General features: G+C 43.3%; 1 protein-coding gene and 1 long non-coding RNA gene across 3 annotated transcripts in view; one reads left to right on the top strand and one right to left on the bottom strand.

Moving 5' to 3' along the window:
* On the bottom strand, positions 1-2,300 carry CCNO (cyclin O). Its single transcript, XM_079145283.1, has 3 exons — positions 1,847-2,300; positions 1,039-1,224; positions 1-578 (listed from the first exon to the last, which is right to left on the bottom strand). The coding sequence occupies exons 1-3, from the start codon at positions 2,231-2,233 to the stop codon at positions 96-98; spliced, it is 1,056 nt and encodes a 351-aa protein (XP_079001409.1). The 5' UTR covers positions 2,234-2,300; the 3' UTR covers positions 1-95.
* A 565-nt stretch (positions 2,301-2,865) lies between these two features.
* LOC306664431 overlaps positions 2,866-23,352 on the top strand; it is a 37,043-nt gene continuing 16,556 nt past the window's right edge. The window contains exons 1-3 of one of the 2 annotated variants that reach the window (XR_013764706.1): positions 2,866-2,995; positions 3,684-5,038; positions 15,398-15,489. This is a non-coding gene — a long non-coding RNA (uncharacterized lncRNA). Of the gene's footprint in view, positions 2,996-3,683; positions 5,039-15,397; positions 17,125-23,352 lie in introns of those variants that run through there. The other variant, XR_013764707.1, reaches the window with a different exon arrangement.

The following is a 23,352-nucleotide window of genomic DNA, read 5'->3' as shown; positions in this document are numbered from 1 at the left end:
CTCCTCCCCAATACTGCACTCTTCAGATACAATGGAAGATCTTGGTCCAGCCTCCGGGGCCAGGGAATAAAATAAACCCAAGAGTCTGTTTTATTTCAAGCTTGGGGGAACAGGTTGCACTTCTCGCAAATCTGGAGGGGCAGCATGTGAGTCAGAGAGGTACTGTTTATGGCCACCAGCAGCTGCAGCTTGCCCAGGCAGTCCTGCAGCGCCGCCTCTGGGTGTTCGCCCAAGCCCAAGTCCACCGGGCGCGGTAGCCGCAGCATGCGATCCGCCAGCGCCAGGCAACAGATGGCCAGCAGGGAGGGAGCATAGCTGGTGAAAGCATAGTCGGCCAGGCTTAGCTCAGCCACGCCTCGCGCCAGGGCTTGGGCTTCCAGGGCTTCGGAGACCTCCGCCTGTCCGGCTTCCACGCGGGTGTGAGTGAAATGCTCCAGGAAGAAGCTGATGGTGGGTGCACCCAGGCTGAAGTGCAGCTTGTGCAGCACGATACACTCGAGGTTGCAGAGCTGCTGCCGGGAGAAGGCGCCGCAGCACAGGGCCAGGAGCTGTTTCACGCGCGGCGGGTGCACCTCCACCTGCAACACACGGTGCGTTCAGCCCCTGCCTCGCTGCTTCCAGGGTGGCTTTGCCAGTCTGAAAACCAGGAGAAAACTGGGATTCCCCATCATCCCTTCCAGAGACACAGCCGGGCTTCACCTCTCCACCACTACATCTAATATGTACTTCCAGCGTAGCTTCTTTACTGTTTGGTTAAAAACCAGGTTTGGGAATTTTTGAAGCCCGTTCCCCACCCCCAACGAAAACAGAGTTGCCACAAAACTTTTGGAACTGACTACAACTTATTTCTTTGGTGATTGAGTGAAAAGACTCTTGGTTTGCAGGAGGATTGTTAAGGCTTAGGATCTATAGATTCGCAAGCCTTTGGCAAAACGAGTTCGAGGAAATCACACTGAACCTTGAGCGCTGGAGAACCGGGTGGCCAGAGAATGGAAGGGAGTTTGGCTGCACCCGAAGTCCCATGCCTCATGAAGGTACCTGTTTGCAAGCGATAAGCAGAGAGGTGACTCCGAGCAGCTGGAAGCAGTCTGCAGCCACTGGCGTGGTGGTGAGGAAGCGGTCCAGAGTGTTTACTGTCAGGCACAGTGACTCGAAGGAAAGGCCGAATTGGCGGTGCACCGGGATCAGCCAGCTGAGCAGTTTACAACGGGATTCCGCAGTCACCTGCCGGGAGGGAGGAGGAAGGCGAGGCTGCTGAGCCTGGAGCTAAGTGGTGGCTCCAGAAAGGAAGGGTCACCAAGGCCCAGGGAGCTTTCTCCCGAAAGAAAGGCAGAAGAGGAAAAAGCCAAGTGCCCTAGACTGAGAAAGAGGCGGACAGCGCTGCTGCGGAAAGAAGGCTGGCCTGTTGGAAATCGGAATGCTTGGATTCGTGCCCAGTGCTGTACCCAGCTCGGCATACTCACTGCCTCGTGTAATCCTCTTAGCAATTCGATGGAAGATAGGGGTGGGTGAGTAGTCCATTTTGCAGACAAAGAAACGAATTTAGGATTGTTAAATAAATTGCCCGAGGTCTGTAGGAGTTCGGGCTCAACCCAGAAACTAACTCCTTTGCACTCTTCACTGCCCCACTAGTTTGAAGACTTGCGGCAGGTCACTCAAGCCATCTACTTTTCTCGCTCTGTAAAGTGAGGGCCGTGACCTGGTCCTCGAAGGCCTCTCTAGCTCTAACTAGGGGGCAGGGACTGAGATGAGCTGCCAAGAGCGCCGCGAAAGGCTGAAAGCAGGAAAGGAGAGAGCCTGGAAGAGCAAGAGCAGCGACGGGGGACTGGCTCTACCAGCGCCTCACTTGTGGCTGCTGAGCCAGGGACTCCCGCGGATGGAAGTGGCTCTCCTGCGCCTTACGGAAAGCGTAGCAGCTCTGGCCGTAGTCGCGGAAGGTTTGTAGATCTAGCGGCGCCAGCGACTGGGCAGGGCCGGGCAGGAGGTTACAGTCTCGCGCCACTGATGCGGCGGGGCTGTCGGTGAGGTCCGAACCGGAGCTGGGGGACTCGAACAAGTCATAAACTCCGGAGTCTCCCGGGGGCGGGCAGGGGTTCCGGGGCTGAAGCGGCTCTTTCCTCCGGAGGCGCGGGCGCCTGCTCTTCTTTACTGGAGCGCGAAGGTTCTGGTCGTTGTCGCGCCTCCCTGCCTGGGCAGTGGGGCTGGCAGGGCTGGTGGGGCAGGGAGTCACCATGACTTGACCGGGTGGCAGCTCTACTACCCGCAACTCCCCGGCTGTAGCGGGCTGCAAACGTCTGCGCTAGAAGTACGCGTGGGTAGGCGGAGCCAGGTGTCCGGAGCGGCCTTAAGTACTCCACCTGCCCCTCCCCTGGACCACACCCCCTGGCTCCTCACTGGCTGAGCCCAGAGCGGCACGAGAGCCGCGCACTCCCGGCTGAAGAACCACTCCCCTCGCAGTTGCTAGCTGCGCGTAGCCTCTGCGCTCAGCGGAGCTGAGCAAGCGCTACCCGCGCTGTGCACCCGCCTTCCGCCACCGGCTCGCTGGCCCTCTGAGTTACCTGGGCAACCTGAGCTCGGGTCTCGGCGGTAGCTGGGCGCGCGGAATCGATCGGGGTAGGAGAGTATACCCAACCAGGTGAGCCACGGGCCCAGCTGAGGCGCTCGGTTGCACCGGGAGAAAAAAAGATTCCCCCGGGGTTATATCCCTGTCCAAAGCAGATGGTCTAGATATGGTGCCAGCACCTTCAGGCTGGCTCTAACTCTGGTCGGTGATTTTTGTAGAAGTCGGGGCTACAATTCTGTCAGCCGTTTTCTTCACGGACCCAAAACAAGTACTGTGAATTCATTTGCATGTGTGTTTTGTTTCAGTCATTGCCCCTTCTTCCGCGGGTCTCGGGGAGCAGACTGGCGATGCGGCTGTGTGATGCTGTGTAAATAGGAGCTAGCCCCGACAATCAGTCATCCGTGATCCAACAAAACAGAAAACAGTCCAAAGGTACATCCAAAAGCAAGTCTTCAACCTGGCGTGGTGGCTCACGCCTGTAATCCCAGCGGTTTGGGGGACTGAGGCAGGAGGATCGCAAGTGCAAAGCCAGCCTTGGCAATTTAACGAGCCTCTCAGCAACTTAGTAAGACCCTGTCTCAAAATTAAAAATAAAAAGGGCTGGGGATGTGGTTCGTTGGGTAAGCGCCCTTGGATTCAATCCTTCGTACAAAAAGAGAAAATAAAGTCTGCAGCTTTCTAAATAGTACTTTCTCCCGCACTTTTCGCCCCAAGCCAAATCAGTCTAGAAGCTGCAGTCATTGAAGAACATAACGTTGTGGTGGGGTGGCCGTTCTAGTTTTATCCAATCGCTCACAACAGGCTATTCTGTTTTAGGTCTTTAGCTTCTAACTCTCTGCCCCAAGCAGCCCTAATCCTTTCTTGGTTATTCCCTGCCCCTTCAGGGAGAAGGCTCAGGGAAATACAGGCGGGATGTGGGGGAGGCGCCCAGGCAGAAGGGGAGGGGCTGGACTGGAAGCAGCACTTTCTAAAGGCTGCTGGTTTAGTCCACAGACTCCAGTCCTGGTAGAAGTTGGAGTCTTTTCTGGCCTGAGTGAATCTTGCTAAGGATCTCCGACCCTTTAGGAGAATGGCGCTTGGGCCCAAGTAACATCAAACCGATTTTATCGGCATTTTCCAGATACTCTCAGCCTGAACTTTCCAGAAGTGCTCCAAGAAGCATTAGTTATCAGATGTCACACTAACAGCAGGTTCAACCATCCCCACCTAGTTCCAGAAGAAAACTGACAAATGTGTGTAATCGAAATGCAAATTTCTGTCGCCAGAAATTTAGTAGGGAGTGGGTGGAGTCTCCTAGAGATGCAAGTGAAATAAAAGGAAGGAATTTCAAGTTCTGGCCTCTGTTAATCCTATTTCTCTGAAACTCTGAGCAAGCTCTTTATTTTCCCAATTTAAATAATGTCAGCTGTACCTTGGGAGATTAGCTGAGACTCGTCTAGGAGGGATTTTTAAAATGCAGGTGTCTGGCCTGTCTCCTTTCAGGCTATTATTGGGGAACAATATGGAAGGGGCGAGTGAATCTGTAGGGAGGGATAAGGCTATCAGTTCTTCTGGGAGAAGCTTTCTGGGTGAAGAGAATGAATCCAGGAATGCTGATTCTTCCTTCCAGCCCAGACTACCAATGTGGTGTCGAGAAAAGAGCATGAGTCCACTCCCAGGGTCCAAACTGTTGCCCCATACATTGACCATATTGGGCAAGACATTATCGAGTCTCCCCATCCTCCTCTGTTAAATGTAGATATTATTAATTTCCTTGAGGGTGGAGTGAAATAGGTGTAAAAACTCAAAGTCCTTTTGGAATGTGAAATAGCAGGGTCACCTTAAAGCTGCCATTGTGGAGACAACACTGTTATCACACAGGAGATATTTTGAAAAGTGGGACCATCATTCGATCCACCCGTGGGTGTGAGGCTCCTGTACCCTGCTGAAAACGTCTTGTACTCTGAACATCTGGCCTGAGTTTTAGGTAGACAGATCTGCTACTCAGAATTTGTGGAATGTCTATGCCAGATGCTGTGCCTAAAGCAGTGAGCAATATTGTGTAGGCCCTGCTCCCGCAGAGATGACACTCTGGTGGGAAGAACAAGCCACTTGCCCCTCTTATTTAAATTACTGAAGGGAGATAAGGGTGATAATATACAGTCACCTGGGTTTAGGGTTGATTGAGATAACAGCGTATCTGCTTAAATTTGAAAGTCTGACAAATAAGAAATAATTTTTAGCATAAGTATGTCCTAAATATTGCATGGTACATATTTATAGAAAAAAATCACCCATTGTTTATCTGAAATCCAGAAATTACATGAGATTATTTTTTCTTTTTCTGACACTCAAATTTAACTGACATCTGACAACCCTTCCTGAGCATCAGAAAAACCTGTGGTAGGAGCAACTTGCCTGGTCTGGAAAAGCTTCCCAAAGCAAGTGGTGGCAAAAGCAGGAAGATGGGAAGAAGAGAGGAGTATTTGGGCCATGGTATTCCAAGCAGAGAAGCAGGATGTGGGAGGACCTGGAAGCAAATTTCTGGGAAATTCTATACAAGGCCTAGCTGATATAGAATGACTAGAGCAGAATCAAAAGGAAGAAAAGAAGTAGGGAGATAATAGCTAATACTTACATAAAATTTTTGTGCCAGGTGCTGTGTTATGCTGTTTGTGCAATTGATTTAGTCTTCACAACAGCTCCAGGAGATTGTGTCTAGTATTATCTCCATTTTATAGATGAGAAAACTGAGGCATAGAGAGGTAATTTGCTTAAAGTCACACAGCTAGTAAATAGAACTGGGATTCAAACTCAGCCTCGCTCACAATGCCATTTATACTGATTCAACAGCAAAAACAGGTGGTGCTGGCTACATTAACTATTTAGACGTTATTTGAAGCTATTCACAAAGCCTGATAAAATGAGAGAGATAAGTCTTTTGTTTAAAAGATTACTCTATCACGGAGAAAATGGATTAGAGTGGCAAGGTGGAAGCAAGCCCAGTTAGATGCAACCATTCAGGCAGGAGATGACAGTGGGACAGGAGGATGGAGAAAAGGGATTAGATTCTAAAGATAGTTAGGAAACAGACGAAAAGGGAGGCTCAGTGTTAATGTTAGGAGAAATCAGGGAGGACTGAGTCTGGCTTATGCACCTGGGCAAGTGAGAGGATGGTGATTCAAACAGTGAAGCCTCCGTAGGTCTGATTAAGGTCAAAGAGAAAAACTGAGTGTTCCATTTAGCTACCTCTTTAAAGCAGGAACGCAACCAGGATTCAAGAATTAAAGGACACACTATTTAAATAATGAATATGCATATATAAGTACAAGTGGTTACCTTCTACTCACAGGTGCTGCTTATTTAAAAAAAAATATCTTGGGCTGGGGATATAGTTCAGCTGGTTGAGTGCTTGTCTTGCAAGCACGAGGCCCTGGGTTCAAATCCCTAGCACAGCAAGAAAATAAATAAATAAATAAAACAATATCTCTAAAGATTTTGACTGAATTAGTTCACTAAAATATTTTTGTGTTCAATATAAATTTATATAGACAACTCCACTGTGATGCATTAAAAAAAAAAAAAAAAAAAGTCAGGCACTGTGGCACATGCTTGGAACCCCAGCAACTCTGGAGGCTGAGGCAGGAAGACCGTTAAGTTCAAGGCAACTTAGTGAGGCCCCAAGCAACTTAGTGACACCCTGTCTCAAAATAAAAAACAAAAAGAACGGGGGATGTAGCTCAGTGGTAAAGTGCTCCTGGGTTCAATCAGCAGACCAAAACCAAAACAGAACAGAAAAACAGAATTAGGCAAAAGTAAACCTTGAAGGGAGTTTTTCTTACTTAGCATCCCAGTGATAAAGAATCTGTTGTTTTATTTCAGGGGATGATTTTTATGTCTTTTTCTAACTCTGAGTGTTGAATAAAACTTCATTTCCAGCTGCCTTAAAGCTGAGAGCTAGATTTTATATCTAGAACTGTGATCCACTGCTTCCAAGAAGAGCTCCCTGGGTCATTTATCTAAACCCCTTGGGGTTTCTGTAGTTTCCTTCTAGAGTAGAAAAGCAGAGACTCTCAGCCATCTCCCTATTTCAGGGCCAGCATGACATCCGTACCTCTTTTCCCCTGTTCTCTGATTTATAGCTTTTGCTCATTGCTAAAATCAGTGTTTACTTTTACTCATTCATTCTCTTATTCCTCAAATATTTATAGTCTACTATGTACCAGGCACTTTCCTAGTTACTTTCCTAGTTCCCAGTTATTTCCTAGGAATATACCAGAGAATAAAAATTCCTGCCTTCATAAAAACTTATATTTTAGGCAGCAGAGACATAATAATAAAAAATATTTAAATTAATTATTAAATAAGTAATGTATTTAGTATGTTAACTGGTGAAAAGAACTAAAGAAAATAAAGCAGGGAAGGGAAATAGGAACCGTGAGCCATGGGCATTGTAGGAATTTTATTTACTTAATTTATTTAGCAGTATTGGGGATAGAACTCAGGGATGCTTTACCACTGAGCTGGATTCCCAGTTCTTTTGATTTATTTTTTAATTTTTTTTATTTTGAGGCAGTCTCACTAAGTTGCCAAGAATAGCCTTGAAATTGTAATCCTCCTGCCTCAGCTTTCTGATTAGCTGGGATTACAGACCTACAACACTGTGCCTAACTGGGACTGTAGGAATTTTAAATAGGGAGGTCAGGAAAGGGAAAAGCCTCACTGAGCTGTTGGCATTTGAGCAAAGACCTGAAGGAGCTGAGGGAATGTGTCATGCATGAATCTGGGGAAAGAGGGTTCCAGGAATGTGCAAAAGCCCTGAGGCAGGAATGCTTATGGAACAGAATAAAAGCTGAAAGTAACAAGAGATGAAAACAGAATTTCTGACAAAAGGTGCCCAGATTTTGTAAGTAAAATATATTATTTTTTAAAAATTCTTATAGTTGTAGATGAACACAATACCTTTATTTTATTTATTTTTATGTGGTGCTGAGGATTGAACCCAATGCCTCACATGTGCTGAACAAGCACTCTACCACTGAGTTACAACCCCAGCCCTATTATTATTATTAAAATTCACTTCATCTGCCTTTTTCCTTTTTAGAATGTGATTTCTGGAGACTTTAAGATTACATATGTGACATCATATTTCTATAGCACAGCACTAATTAGAGAGATGAACCAGGCCGAAAATTCATATGAGTGGTAAAAGGGAGACTTGGAGAAAAGGAACACCACTGAAGAGACTCTTAAAATAATCCAGTTGAGAGATGGTGATGCCTTGAACCAGGGTGGCTGTGGAGGTGGTGAGAAGTGGTTAGATTCTAGATATATTTTGAATGTAGGCCAACACGATAGGTTGTAAAGACATAAGATATGATGGGAAGAGTCAAGGATAGCCGGGTGTGTAATACCAGCAACTCAGGAGGCTGAGGCAGGAGGATTGCAAGTTTAAGGCTGGCCTCAGCAATTTAGCATGCCACTGAGCAACTTAGTGAGACCCAGTCTCAAAATAGAAGAAAATTTAGGCAGATCCAAGATGGCGGACTAGAGGGAGGCTGCGTCCCTTGTCGCTCCGTAACTCCGGTTTCAAGCAAAGGATATCTGTTTCTCAGTGAGGCAGTTTTTGCTGCTTATCGATCCCCTGGTGTTTACCCCATTTGTCTGCTATGATGACCTGCAGTCTGCCAGCATATCGACGCCTTTTTTGAGTGCAGATTGCTCACTGTCAGATGTCTATCATCTGCCATTTGCCTGCCTCTCGCCTGTCCATCGCCTGCCTTACACCTATCCATCACCTATCCATCACCCAATGCACGAGGTTCACCTCCCGATCTTCCAACAACTGATCGCCGACCACCAGTGGAGCACCAGCTGCCTGCTGTTGCCTGGAAGTTTACTGCTACAGTACCTGCAGGTTTGATTACACGTGGCTGCCGCCATTTTGAGACAACAGCCAGGCCCCGTAGGACCCCTTGCTGGACTGACTGAACCCCGTCTCCAGGATCCCTCAGCACCACCGAACACTCCCTGCCTCTGGGGCCCTCACATCGACTGACTGCTCCCTGCTGCCAGGACCCCCAGACCAACTGACTGTGCCCTATCACCAGGACCCCAGACCAACTGATTGCACACAGCATCCAGGATCCCACAACCACATCAAACACATCCGACCTCTAGGACCACTGCCTGACCAATAGCATCCCGCCTCCAGGACCTCCAGCTGACCACGTCCACCCCTGAGCTGCAGCTCCCCATTTGCCAACACATTTCGAAGCCAGAGCAGCCATCTTGGATAATCCTAGAAGCCATAGCTCCGATCTTTGGGTGGGGCAAAACCCATCCTGAGATGCCTGCTGGAGGCTTGAAGCTCATTGTCAGGTACCTCTCATGCATCAGGCTACTAAACACTGGGAGGTGTCATTAGTATATGACTGTTATACTGTAGATTTTCTTTTTTCTCCTTTTTAAAAAATTTAAGTTTTTATTTCTTTTCTTGCTCTCTTTTCCTTTTGTTTACCTGCTCCCTCAGAGTCTCTTTCGCCCTTTTTTGCATGCTAATATCCAATTTCTTTTGATTACACTCTCACCCTTTCTATTTTCTAGAACTTCTGTATATTCTTTTCTTATCCCATTAACAGCCACATTCTACAACCCTCTGCATCCTCTTTGTCTTCTATTAGAAACTGCAGACCTTATTGCAAACCTGTTTGTTTTACCGAAGATAATATTTGAACTCATTCTGTTTACTATGACAATTTTGTTATTGTCCCCATATGGGCTATTTGGTCTAGGATTGCATAGTGTCTGATTTGGGCACTTCTAATATTGATCTCCCCTTAAAGAAAGGGTTTTGGAAACCTATAGGGCCACTATAAGCCTATAGGGGGAAATCTGCAATACCCCAGATCTGCACTGCTAGAGGGGAAGATACATGAACAACATGAAAAAACGAGGGAAGAAAATGATCCAAACAAATCTAGATTCTATATAAATAGAATCCAATGACAGTATGTGAGAAGAAATGTCAGAAAAGGACTTCAGATTATACATGAGTAAGATGATTCACGAAGCAAAGGATGAGATAAGAGAGCAAATGCAGGCAATGAATGATAATACCAATAAGCTGAAAGAGCACCTGCAGGAAGCAAAAGATGATTTCAACAAAGAGATAGAGATTCTCAAAAAAAAAAAAAACGAACGAAAATCCTTGAAATGAAGAAAACAATAAACCAAATAAAAAACTCAATGGAAAGCATTACCAAAAGACTAGACCTCTTGGAAGACAGAACCTCAGACAATGAAGACAAAATAATTAATCTTGAAAATAAAGTTGCCCAAACAGAGAAGATGGTAAGAAATCATGAACAGAATCTTCAAGAACTATGGGACATCATGAAAAGACCAAATTTAAGAATTATTGGGATTGAGGAAGGCACAGAGATACAAACCAAAGGAATGAACAACCTATTCAATGAAATAATATCAGAAAATTTCCCAAACCTGAAAAATGAAATGGAAAATCAAATACAAGAGGCTTACAGAACACCAAATGCACAAAATCACAACAGATCCACACGAAGGCACATTATAATGAAAATGCCTAACATTCAAAATAAAGATAGGATTTTGAAGGCCGCGAGAGAAAAGCATCAGATTACATATAGGGGGAGAACAATATGGATAGCAGCCGATTTCTCAATCCAGACTCTAAAAGCTAGAAGGGCCTGGAACAACATATTTCAAGCTCTGAAAGAACATGGTTGCCAACCAAGAATCCTATACCCAGCAAAACTAACCTTCAGATTTGAAGATGAAATAAAATCCTTCCATAATAAACAAAAGTTAAAAGAATTTACAAATAGAAAGCCTGCGCTACGGAATATTTTCAACAAAATATTCCAAGAGGAGGAAATGAAAAACAACAATGTAGGTCAGCAAAGGGAGGAACTACCTTAGAGAAAAACCACTCAAAGGAGAAACCAAGCCAACTTAAAAACCAAAATAAGCCAAATGACTGGGAATACAAATCATATCTCAAAAATAACCCTGAACGTTAAAGGCCTAAACTCATCAATCAAAAGACATAGACTGGCAGAATAGATTAAAAAGAAAGACCCAACAATACGCTGCCTGCAAGAGACTCATCTCATAGAAAAAGACATCCACGGACTAACGGTGAAAGGATGGGAAAAAACCTACCATGCACATGGACTCAGTAAAAAAGCAGGGGTTTTCATCCTTACATCAGATAAAATGGACTTCAACCCAGTGTTAGTCAGAAGGGATAAAGAAGGACATTTCATACTGCTTAAGAGAACCATAAATCAGGAAGACATAACGATAGTAAATATTTATGCCCCAAACAATGGTGCATCCCTGTACATCAAACAAATCCTCCTCAATTTCAGGAATCACATGGACCACAACACAATAATTCTGGGTGACTTTAATGCACTGCTGTCACCACTAGACAGACAGATCTTCCAAACAAAATCCAACCAAAGAAACCATAGAACTCAAAAACACAATCAATAACCTAGACTTAATAGACATATATAGAATATTCCATCCATCAACGAGCGGATTAATTTTCTTCTCAGCAGCACATGGAATCTTCTCAAAAATAGACCATATGTTATGCCACAAAGCAGCCCTTAGGACATGCAAAAAAATAGAGATACTGCCTTGTGTTCTATCAGATCATAATGGACTGAGAGTAGAAATCAATGACAAAATAAAAAAGAGAAATTACTCCAATACCTGGAGACTAAATAATATGCTATTGAATGAAACATGGATAACAAAAAACATCAGGGAGGAGATAAAAAAATTCTTGGAGGTCAATGAGAATGACGATACAACATATCAAAATCTCTGGAACACTATGAAAGCGGTACTAAGAGGAAAAATTCATTGCATGGAGTCAACAACTAAATGACCTAACATTACAGCTCAAAGCCCTAGAAAAAGAAGAACAGAATAACAGCAAAAGTAGTAGAAGACAGGAAATAATTAAAATCAGAACTGAAATCAATGAAATTGAAATAAAAGAAACAATTCAAAAAATTGACAAAACAAAAAGTTGGTTCTTTGAGAAAGTAAACAAAATAGACAAACCCTTAGCCACACTAACAAAGAGGAGAGAGAAGACCCAAATTACTAAAATACATGATGCAAAAGGAAATATCACGACAGACACCACTGAGATGCAGAACATAATGAGAAGCTACTTTGAAAATCTGTATTCCAACAAAATAGAAACTACCAAAGACATTGACAAATTTCTAGAGACATATGCTCCTCCCAAACTGAACCAGGAGGACATACACAATTTAAACAGATCAATCAAGCAATGAAATACAAGAAGCCATTAAAAACCTACCATCCAAGAAAAGCCCAGGACCAGACGGATTCTCAGCCGAGTTCTACAAGACCTTCAAAGAAGAACTCATTCCAATACTTCTCAAAGTATTCCAGGAAATAGAAAAGGAGGGTGCCCTACCGAACTCATTCTATGAAGCTAATATCACCCTCATACTCAAACCAGGAAAAGACACATCAAGGAAAGAAAATTTTAGACCAATATCCTTGATGAATATAGATGCAAAGATCTTTAACAAAATATTGGCAAACTGTATCCAAAAACATATTAAGAAAATTGTGCACCACGATCAAGTGGGGTTCATCCCTGGAATACAAGGATGGTTCAACATTCGTAAATCAGTAAACGTAATCCATCATGTAATGACTTAAGGATAAGAATCATATGGTTATTTCAATTGACGCAGAAAAAGCGTTCGACAAAATACAACACCCCTACATGCTCAAAACACTAGAAAAAATAGGGATAGTAGGAACATACCTGAACATTGTAAAGGCTATTTATGCTAAGCCCATGGCCAACATCATTCTTAATGGAGAAAAACTGAAACCATTCCCTTTAAAAACAGGAACAAGACAGGGATGCCCTCTTTCACCACTTCTATTCAACATTGTCCTCGAAACTCTAGCCAGAGCAATTAGGCAGACCAAAGAAATTAAAGGGATATGAATAGGAAAAGAGGAACTTAAGCTATCACTATTTGCGGATGACATGATTCTATATTTAGAGGATCCATAAACCTCCTCCAGAAAACTTCTAGACCTCATCAATGAATTCAGCAAAATAGCAGGCTGTAAAATCAACACGCATAAATCTGAAGCATTTTTATACGCAAGCGACGGAACAGCTGAAAGGGAAATGAGGAAAACAACCCCATTTGTAATAGCCTCAAAAAAAAAAAAAAAAAATACTTGGGAATCAATCTAACCAAAGAGGTAAAAGATCTCTACAATGAAAAGTACAAAACATTGAAGAAAGTAATTGAGGAAGACCTAAGAAGGTGGAAAGATCTCCCATGTTCTTGGATGGGCAGAATTAATATTGTCAAAATGGCCATACTACCAAAAGTGCTATACAGATTCAATGCAATTCCAATTAAAATCCCAATGACGTACCTTACAGAAATAGAGCAAGCAATCATGAAATTTATCTGGAAGAATAAGAAACCCAGAATAGCTAAAGCAATCCTTAGCAGGAAGAATGAAACAGGGAGTATTGCAATACCAGAACTTCAACTATACTACAAAGCAATAGTAACAAAAACAGCATGGTATTGGCACCAAAATAGACAGGTAGGTCAATGGTACAGAATAGAGGACATGGATACAAACCCAAATAAGTACAATTTTCTCATACTAGACAAAGGGGCCAAAAATATGCAATAGAGAAAAGATAGCCTCTTCAACAAATGGTGCTGGGAAAACTGGAAATCCATATGCAACAGAATGAAACTAAACCCCTATCTCTCACCCTGCACAAAACTCAACTCAAAATGGATCAAGACCTTGAAATCAGACCAGAGACCCTGCATCTTATAGAAGAAAAAGTAGGTCCAAATCTTCACCTTGTTGGCTTAGGATCAGACTTCCTTAACAGGATTCCCATAGCACAAGAAATAAAAGCAAGACTCAATAATTGGGATAGATTCAAACTAAATAGCTTTTTCCCAGCAAAGGAAACTATCAGCAATGTGAAGAGAGAGCCTACAGAGTGGGAGAATATCTTTGCCACTCATACTTCAGATAGAGCGCTAATTTCCAGAATCTATAAAGAACTCAAAAAACTCTACACTAAGAATACAAATAACCCAATCAACAAATGGGCTAAGGATATAAACAGACACTTCATAGAAGATCTACAAGCAATCAACAGATATATGAAAAAATGTTCAACATCTCTAGTAATAAGAGAAATGCAAATCAAAACTACACGAAGATTCCATCTGTCCCCAATTAGAATGGCGATTATCAAGAATACAAGCAACAATAGGTGTTGGAGAGGATGTGGGGAAAAAGGTACACTCATACATTGCTGGTGGGGCTGCAAATTGGTGCAGCCACTCTGGAAAGCAGTGTGGAGATTCCTTAGAAAACTTGGAATGGACCTACCATTTGACACAGCTATCCCACTCCTCGGCCTATACCCAAAGGACTTAAAATCGGCATACTACAGAGATACAGCCACATCAATGTTCATAGCTGCTCAATTCACAATAGACAGACTGTGGAACCAACCTAGATGTTCTTCAATTGATGAATGGATAAAGAAACTGTGGTATATATATACAATGGAATACTACTCAGCTATAAAGAATAATAAAATTATGGCATTTGCAGGCAAATGGATGAAATTGGAGAATATCATGTTAAGTGAGATAAGTCAATCTCAAAAATCCAAAAGATATGATCCCACTGATAAGCGGATGATGACACATAATGGGGAGTGGGAGGGGGGCAAGAATGGAGGAAGGAGGGACTGTATAGAGGGAAAAGAGAGGTGGGAGGGTGGGGGGGGAGGAAAAAATAGCGGAATGAATCAAACATCATTACCCTATGTAAATGTATGATTATGCAAATGGTATGCCTCTACTCCATGTACAAAGAGAAACAACATGTATCTCATTTGTTTACAATAGAAATAAATTTTTAAAATTTTTTAAAAAGGCCCGAGGATGTGGCTCAGCAGTTAAGCGCTCCTAGGTTCAATCCCTAGTACCAAAGAAAGTGAAAATGAGAAAAAGAAAGAAAGAAAAAGTCAAGGATGACCCCAAATGTTCCAGCCTGAGTAACTGAAAAGATGAAGTTTGTCCATAAGTGAGACGGGAAAGACTAAGGGAAGGAAAGGTTTTATGGAGATGAGGAGTTTTTGATGTGAGCATGTCAAGCTTGAGCTGTGGATGTTTGTTAGGCCTCCACACAGGGATGTTGAGTGGGAGTTTGAATACACAGTTGAGAGTACAGGAGAGAGGTCCAGGCTGGAGATGAGACCTTAAGCAGTTCTGTGTCTTCCGTACCATCCTCCTTTCCTGACATGCCACTCCCTCATCACAGAACACACTGGTTACCAGTTCGATGTGGTTGTAGATGGGACATGTAAGGTGACATCCCTGCTCTTTTGCTCTGCCCTCTAAACATTTCTAAGACTGTCCTTCAGAGGCAGCGGGGTCAATCTCCTTTCCTCAGCACTGTGGTATGAACAATCTGGTGCAAGTTCAGGGCTTTTTATTTTCCCTGTGAAATGTTTTTAAAATTAATTTCTGCTTATTAATCTCTCTGGGACCTGGGCCCAATGTGTCTTAAAGGTGCGTGAACCTGAAATACTTTAAAAATGTAAAACCCAATTAAACATAAGCCTCTGGAATGAGAGTTGCTTAAACGATTTGACCTGTTTGTTTTCAGGTGTGGCTTTTGCAATGTGCAAGGGAGTGTTCACGTAATGGAACCAAAGCTTTTTTTTTTTTTTTCTTCCAGGTTGGTACTTTAACTTGAAGCAATCGCGCCAGACTTCACACTGCCCCAGCTTCAGAGTTGAAGTCTAAGTAGAAACAACGCATTTACTGTCAGTGGGTTGCCTCCTAAAAGTTGTGGATAAGTTTGATAGTGTCTTAAATAATCTTTAAACTCAGTTTGATGTCCCTGAAAATTGTAAGACTCTCTTTTTTATTACTGTAGTTAGGCACCCAAATTGAGAGGCAGTTAAGGTACTTGAAGTCGGACAAGTTTTGCTGGTATTTAGTAAACAAAGGGCAGGACTTGTCAGCGTTGTTTAAACCCAGATGTTTGACTTGCCTGTCCTATTGACTCCCTGGGAAGAAGGCTATCTCTTTGTTACCACCTTCCTGGTATTCCACCTATTCCCAGTTCATCCAGGGTTCAGCACACATGCTCAAGGGCACCCCCTGTCCCTCATGTGTAGATGTGCTTTTTCTCCCGCCCTCCTGTGGCAGTCTGCCCAGCACACACAGTACCACACATTGGATAAGAGCCTTTGCTTCAGAGTCGAAGTCCATGGGTTCAGTCCAGTCCAGCTGCAGGGCTGGGGTTGTGGCTCAGTGGTAGAGCGCTTGCCTCACATGTGTGAGGCACTGGGTTCCATCCTCAGCACCACATAAAAAAATAATAAGTAAAATAAAGGTCCATCTACAACTAAAAAACATTTTTAAAAAAAAATCTATTTCAGGGCTGGGGAGATAGCTCAGTTGGTAGAATGCTTGCCTTACACTCAATTCCCAGCACCACACACACACACACACACAAAATCTATTTAAAAAAAAAAAACAGCTGCAGCATACTAGCTCTGTAGACTCAGATAAGTTACTCAACCTCTCTATTCTTCAATTTCCCTAGCTGTTAAAAAAAAGTTGGGGGGTCAGCATGTGGTGCATGCTGTCTACAGTACAGAAGACATGTGACTTGTTTCTGTGAGCCTGGAAGCTTTTCCTCAGACTGTGATCTGAGCCTGATGCTCTCTGCTGGGCTCCCTCTAGACGGTGGGGCTGCCACACAGACTCAAGGGTATCAGGCGGAGCCCTCCCAGTGCTGTGCATTCCGATACGATCAAGATGTTGTCGGCTGTTAGACTTGTTGGATTTTTATTACGTAGTTTTATGAAGTCATTGCTAGTGTATAGGGAGCAGTGTTTTACCTGAAGACTTAGGTCATTTATGGTGGCATTTCCTTGGAGAAAAGATATGATTTCCAGAAAAGAAACCAGAATAAATTAAAGATATTGATAATTTACAAGAAGGAAAAAAATTTTTTTGTTCCTCCCTAGGCATTTGGGTATCTAGGAGATTTGCTCATTGATGGTGGGTGTTAAAGGGATATGTGTCAGATTTTATGGTTTTCTCAGGATAGGTATGAATGACATAAAATCAAGAGACTGTAGAAGAAAAGACTGATAGGGACTGAGGGTGTAGTTCAGTGATAGAGTGCATGCTTAGCATGTGCAAGGCCCTGGGTTTGATCTTCAGCATGCACACATACACACACACACACACAAAGGATATCCAAAATAAAAATTATGCAGCCACTAAAAAGAATGAGGAGATGTTGTTTATGGGCAGATGTAGACAGATTTTCAAAATAGAGTGTTCAATAAAGCAATGTGCAAAATGATCTGTCAAATATGCTGTTATTTGTATTTTAAAAAGGAATGTATTTGGGAGCAGTGGTACACACCTCTAATCCCAGCAGCTGGAGAGGCTGAAGCAGGAGGATCTAAGTTCAAAGTCAGGCTCAGCAACTTAGTGAGGCCCTGAGCAACTCCGTGAGACCCTGTTTCTAAATAAAATATGACTGGGAATGTGGCTCAGTTGTCAAGTGCCCATGAGTTCAATCCCCAGTATCCCCCCCACCAAAAAAAAAGAATGTATTGCTGGGTGCAGTGACACACTCCTGGAATCCCAGTGGCTCAGGAGGCTGAGGCAGGAGAATCACAAGTTCAAAGCCAACCTCAGTGACTTAGCAAGACCTTGTCTCAAAATTAAAAAAAATAATAATAAATGGGGCAGAGGGGATGTGTCTTAATGCCCATGGGTTTAATCTTGGTGCCAAAACAAACAAACAAACCAGGATGTATTCATGTGTCCTTCTATGTGCATAGACTTTCCCTGAAAAATACATAAGAAGCTGGTGATAGTGACTACATTTGGGGAGAAGATCTGAAGATTGGAAGACCATCTGTCTTTTGAGTTTGGAACTGTGTATTATTTGTTTAAAAATAGCATTTCTTCACATGCAGCTGGGCTGAAGATCAGAAAGCAGGGAGATGAGGCAAGACCTGAAGGCAGTCGTAGCTGTCATTTGTGGAAAGTAGAAAAGAGTCTTAGATTCCACAGACTGGGTGGCTTATAAAGAGCAGAAATTTATCCCTGATAGTTCTGGAGCTGGGAAGGGTAAGACTAGGGCACCAGCAGGTTCCTTGTCTGGTGAAACTCTCTGGTCTCTGCCTTGATGCTACTACCTTCGGAGGCAGGAATGCCATGTCCTTACATGTAGAAGGCTGAAGGGCAACAGGGACAAAGTGCCTCCCTTTTTCAGTTCTTTTATAAGAGCACCTAATCCTGTTCACAGGCAGGAGCCTTCATGGCCTAATTGCTTCTTAAAGGCCTGACCACCTAAAACTATCACATTGTCAACACCTATATTTGTAAGAAGTAGATAGACTCAAACGGCCTGGGAGCATAGTTATGTAACTTTGTATGTAACACTGCTTTTGCTTTTGTTTTAATGCTAGGATTTTATCAGTGAACAGAACAGACAAACGTCTCTGCCTTTGTGTAGCTTATGTGGGGTGGCCATGCAGGGAGAAACAAAGAGTACTGGGGACTAGGGCTTTGGGAGCGCCAGCGGGTGGGTTGTAGAATTTAAAAAAAAAAAAATTAATCAGAAAAAGCTCAGTGGAAAGGTAACATTTGAGTAGAGATCTCAAAAAGTAGAGTAGAAGGCCATATGGACAAGAAGGGTAAGAGTATCCATGTCAGCCCAGTGCAAAGGTCCTGAGGCATGAGTAGGCCTGGTGTGTGGAGGAACACCAAGGAGGGCACTATGGAGTAGGAGTAGGAGGAGACAGCAGTTGAGATCAGAGAGGTAATGGAGTCAGATCATGTAGGAGATTTTTATCCTTAAGATTTACCGAGTTCTTAGGTTTTTAAGTTGTATTTTATACTGCTGTTGCATTTAGTCACCACCTCAATCGTATGTGACAGGTATAATTATTGTCCCTCTTTTTCAGATGAGAGAACAAGTTCAGACAAATTTAAAAGCTTACTTGAAGATAAACTGCTATGAAGTGTCATGTTCAGGACTTAAATCCAAGCCTGTGATTCCAGCATAAAATTCTCCCCTATGCTGTTCTGTGCTTATACTGAAAGAGAACCCAGGGAAGACTTTGAACCCACCCTTGAGCCACTGCTTTGGAAAGAGAACAAAAACAAGGGGGCAGAACCCCACTGAGGAAAGAGGAGCCACAGGGTGGGAGCTAGTTGCCCTTCTTGTGGTTAGTTTTGGGGATTCTGTGGTGTGTTTCTCCAAGGCAGGCATGTTCCCAAGTATGTGCCAGGAGGTAAAAACTGAGCTGAAATCAGAAGGGAGGTAAAAGGAAGCAAGGCTTTGAGGCCAAAGAAGTGTGTATGGAGTGTGACAACCACATACTGCACCCCTGCACCAGCCACCTCTCAGCAGGTGATCACCTAAGGAAGTGAGTTTCCTTAGTCTCTCAGGAAGAGTTGGCTGAGGATTGCAATTTCCTCTGTTTAGTAGCCTGGCTGGGAGTGAGAAAGTCTCAGAAAGCAGTTGGAGGGAGGGAAGCTGATGCCTTTGTTCCAGCCCGGCCGTGACTAACGGCCTGCTGGAAAGTACATACAGCTTATCTTTCCACCTTCCATCCTGGCAGCAAACATGTATTCCTGTGGAAGAGCAGATCTAAAACAAAGCACTCAGGAAGCTCTTAAAGCATTCTCCTGTTACTAAGATGTAACTGGACCTGAATGCTCCAGTTGTCTCTCTCTGTTCTTCCACAACCAAAGTTCAATGATACCTACTAAGTGCCAGGCATTGCTCTAGGTGTGCAGCAGTGAAGAAAATGCACAAGGTCCCCGCTCACATAGGGCAAGAAGTGGGGACAAACAAAAGCTGGGCTCAGTGGTCCCCCTGAAATCTCAGCAGCTTGGGAAGCTGAGGCAGGGTCCAGAATTCAAAGGCAGCCACAGCAAAAGTGAGACCGTGTCTCTAAATAAAACGCAAAAAATAGGCCTGGGGATGTGACTCAGTGGTGTAGTGCCTCTGAGTCCCGCCCCCCCCCCCATAATCAAAACCCCAATATCAAACAATAGTAAGCTCTGTGCATAGAAGTAAAAGTGTGCTAGCCTGAATTTTCTCTCTGATATGTGGATGCTGACTCACAATAGGCAGTGGGGAGGGAGGAGGGAAGGTTCACTGGATTGGATGGGAGTGTGGAATGGGAAAGACAGTAGAATGAATAGGACATAATTTTCCTGTGTTCTTGTATGCATACATGACCAGTGTGACTCCACATCATGTACAACCACAAGAACAGTCAGTCGTACTCCAAGTATGTATAATATGTCAAAGTGCACTCTGTTGTGATGGATAGCTAAAAAGGGCAAATTTTAAAAAGATTTTTAAAAAAAAGTGTGGTTGGTGTCCTAGAGTGTGAATGAGCAACTTCTTTAACTTGCTTGATCAAGAAAGCCTCTTTGAAGAGTCTTCCCATGTTGCTAGTGTTTGCAAGTCAAAATATTCAGTCTTTTAATGTTGTGCAAATCCATAATGTTACTTATGTTGATATGTCATTGTTTGGGGAGCAACATTTTCTGGTAGGTGGGTGGGTCCTGCAAATGTTTAGATAATGATAGATAAATCCTCCTAAAAAGATGATCCCAAAATGATCTGCAAAGGAATACGAGTATGAAGTGGGCTTACTATATACAAAGGATTCTTCCCAGCAAGGGCAAGAGCAGGCTAATGCATCTGCTGTTGATGCTGATGTTGATGATGATGATTTTAAAGGAGGAGCATTCAGCTTGAAGAAAGGACTCCTTATGCCCAGTGGAACATTCTGTTCTAAGACAACCTTAGATACCTCCATTAGTGACAGGGCAGATCTGTTATGACTTTCCTTTCTCTATCACACAGAAAACAAAGAGGGCAGCACTTAGTATCTTTAGACCATGGTAAAATAACTCCTTGTCCCAAAGGTAAAGCAAGGCTGGTACTATTGAAAAGCAACAAAAGGGAAAACTGAAGGGCACAAGATGTAAGGTGATATTAGGATGCCAAATCATAGGGTGCAGATCAAAACAGCAGCTGCTGAGGACTGCCCAGTCACGTGCTTCTTAGCACTAAGGAAAAAAGGCACCAAGGACTGCCCTTAACAAACCGCTTGGTTGCCCCGTTGAGAGAGGATCAGTCTCTAAATGGCTCAACTACACAGATTTGAAATGAATGGAAGGAGGGGCTGAGTTTTCTTCTTCTGTGGCTCATCTGCATGTTAAAGCTACATCCTTCAGGAACAATATTTCTGAGTGCCTTTGGAGAGACAAGAAATTTATTTTCCCTCTATATCCTAACCCTCATCTCCGTTATTATTATCACATCTGCTCTTTCTATAACGGATTGCAGGAATACACAATGAACCATTTGTGGGACACCTACAAATGCTCCACGTTCCAGGCACAGTGCACTCCTGGATTCTATATTATAACATGGATTTCTAACCCAAAGACCAACTGGAGATATTTAGTAATCTGCACAGCACAGTTTTAACATAAAGCTGTTAGAATTATTTTCACCAAAGTAGCATATTTAGAGAATGTTCTTGACTTACCTTGGTGATGTATAATCACTCCTAAATACATGAGCATTCCAGGAAGAGTAGTGAACAGTAGCATGTTCCCCCTGGTTCCAGTATGGCCATCAGAATATTCACCATACTCACACTTCATTGAATCACTGGTGTATGCAGTGTTTTTTCCAAGCCTGGCCTGGTTACTTTTCATTAGTTATATTTATTGTATATTCCTGATTCTAAAAGTAATGCCTATTTATTACAGTAAAATTAGAAAAATACATAATCAATACAGAATTTTAATATTAGTTTTATAATAGGAAGCACATTTTAGTACACAGTAGTCCCCCCTTGTCTGTGGGGAATATGTTCCAAGATTCCCAGTAGATGCTTGAAACCACAGATAATAGTAAAACCTACATATACAGCTTTTCCTACACATCCATGTCTATGATAAAGTTGAGAACTTCATCTTTTCACTTAGAGGAAACATTTTAAGGCTTCTCTTTGGTATATGTGAATTGCCAGTGTTGCGGTTGGGGGCCATCAATTCTTGCTATCTTGGCACAACTTTTACAGTCCAAAGCCACAAACAGAAGGGCAAGACTACTACCTATGTCCCCAATTCCCCGTCTTTTCCCTGCACCCTCCCGATGTTTCTCTTCATTCACATCTATGCACTTCTTTTCTCTCGTAAGCAGATTTTCCCCACTGAGAGCAGCTAGGTTTAGGTTCACACTGCACCTTTTGCTCTGCATTTCAGTTCTGTTACGTTCGGACATGAGGAAGGCCCCTACACCCACCCAAGCTCCTGTTAACGGGGGAAACATTCAGAGGTGAACAATTAGATCATGAGAGCTGGAACATAATCAGTCCATCATAGTCTGAACAGACTAACTGGGTGGTGGCTGTAGATAGGTGGGGTGTGGCTGGAGGAGGTGGGTCACTGGGGGCATGGCCTGGGAGGGTACATATTCCCTGTTCCTTCTTGCCTCTTTCTGTCTCTCTGTTTCCTGGCCACTGTGAGCGGAATAGTATTCCTCCACCGAGACCTGTTGCCATGATGTGCTGCCTCACCTCAGGCCCAGAGTTATGGTGCTGGTTCACTCACCATAATGAGTGAACCTCTGCCACAGTGAGTCCAAACCAAACTTACCCTCCTCTAAGTTGTCCTTGTCAGGTATTTTGGTCACAGTAACCAAAAGCTAACTAACACAGTTCCCTCCCAACTCCTCTCCCCTCCAGAGGTGCTCAGTTTACCGGCTCCTGTTATCAACTCCTCTTAGGCCTTTCTTTCCTGTAGGGAATTTGAAGGAACAGAGATAAAGAGATGTTAGTGGGAGCGGGCATGCAAGCTGAATAGGACTTGCTTATTAATACCTTTCAACAAAGACTGGTTTGAGGCAAAATAATAATTCTATTCTGCAAATAAGTGTAAACTTTAAAATATATACATGTAAGTCTCAAAATTCTGCCTTCTACATAGATATTAAGTAGGGCAGTGAGAATATAGCCCCCGTTATGGTTTGAATGTTAAATGTTCCCAAAGGACCATGCAGTAAAGTCTTGGTGCCCAGAGTGGTGTTATTAGGAGGTGGTGGAATCTTTGGGATGTGGGTTGTAGGGGGAGACCCTTAGATTATTGAGGTATACCCTCAAAGGAGAAGAGTCCCCAGTCTCTTCTCTCTTTGCTTCCTGGCCAAGAGGTGAGCAGTTTCGCTCCACCACACATTCCTGCTGTGATGTGCTGCAGCCTTTTCACAGGCCCAAAAGCAATGGGGCCAATCAATCATGAATTAAAATCTCCAAATCTGTAATCTTTTCTATTTTAAGTTAATTGTCTCTGGTATTTCATTATAGTAATTGCAAAACTGACAATTTCATAAAGGCTTTTTGGAAGGGTGTAGTCAATTTGTTATAGAATTCTTTATTTCAAAACAACTGATTTGTTTTAGTAAGCTTTTTCACTGCTATGTCTACAAGATCTGAACAGAAAAATTGTAGAGGAGGAAAAGTTTATTTGGGGGCTTATAGTTTCAGAGGTCTCAATCCATAGAAGGCTGGCCCCATTCCTTGGGGCTCAAGGTGAGGCTGAACATCATGGTGGAAGAATGTG

This window comes from Sciurus vulgaris, assembly GCF_902686455.1.
Source record: "Sciurus vulgaris genome assembly, chromosome: 6".
NCBI lineage: Eukaryota > Metazoa > Chordata > Mammalia > Rodentia > Sciuridae > Sciurus > Sciurus vulgaris.
This window is presented reverse-complemented; position numbering and strand designations above follow the sequence as displayed.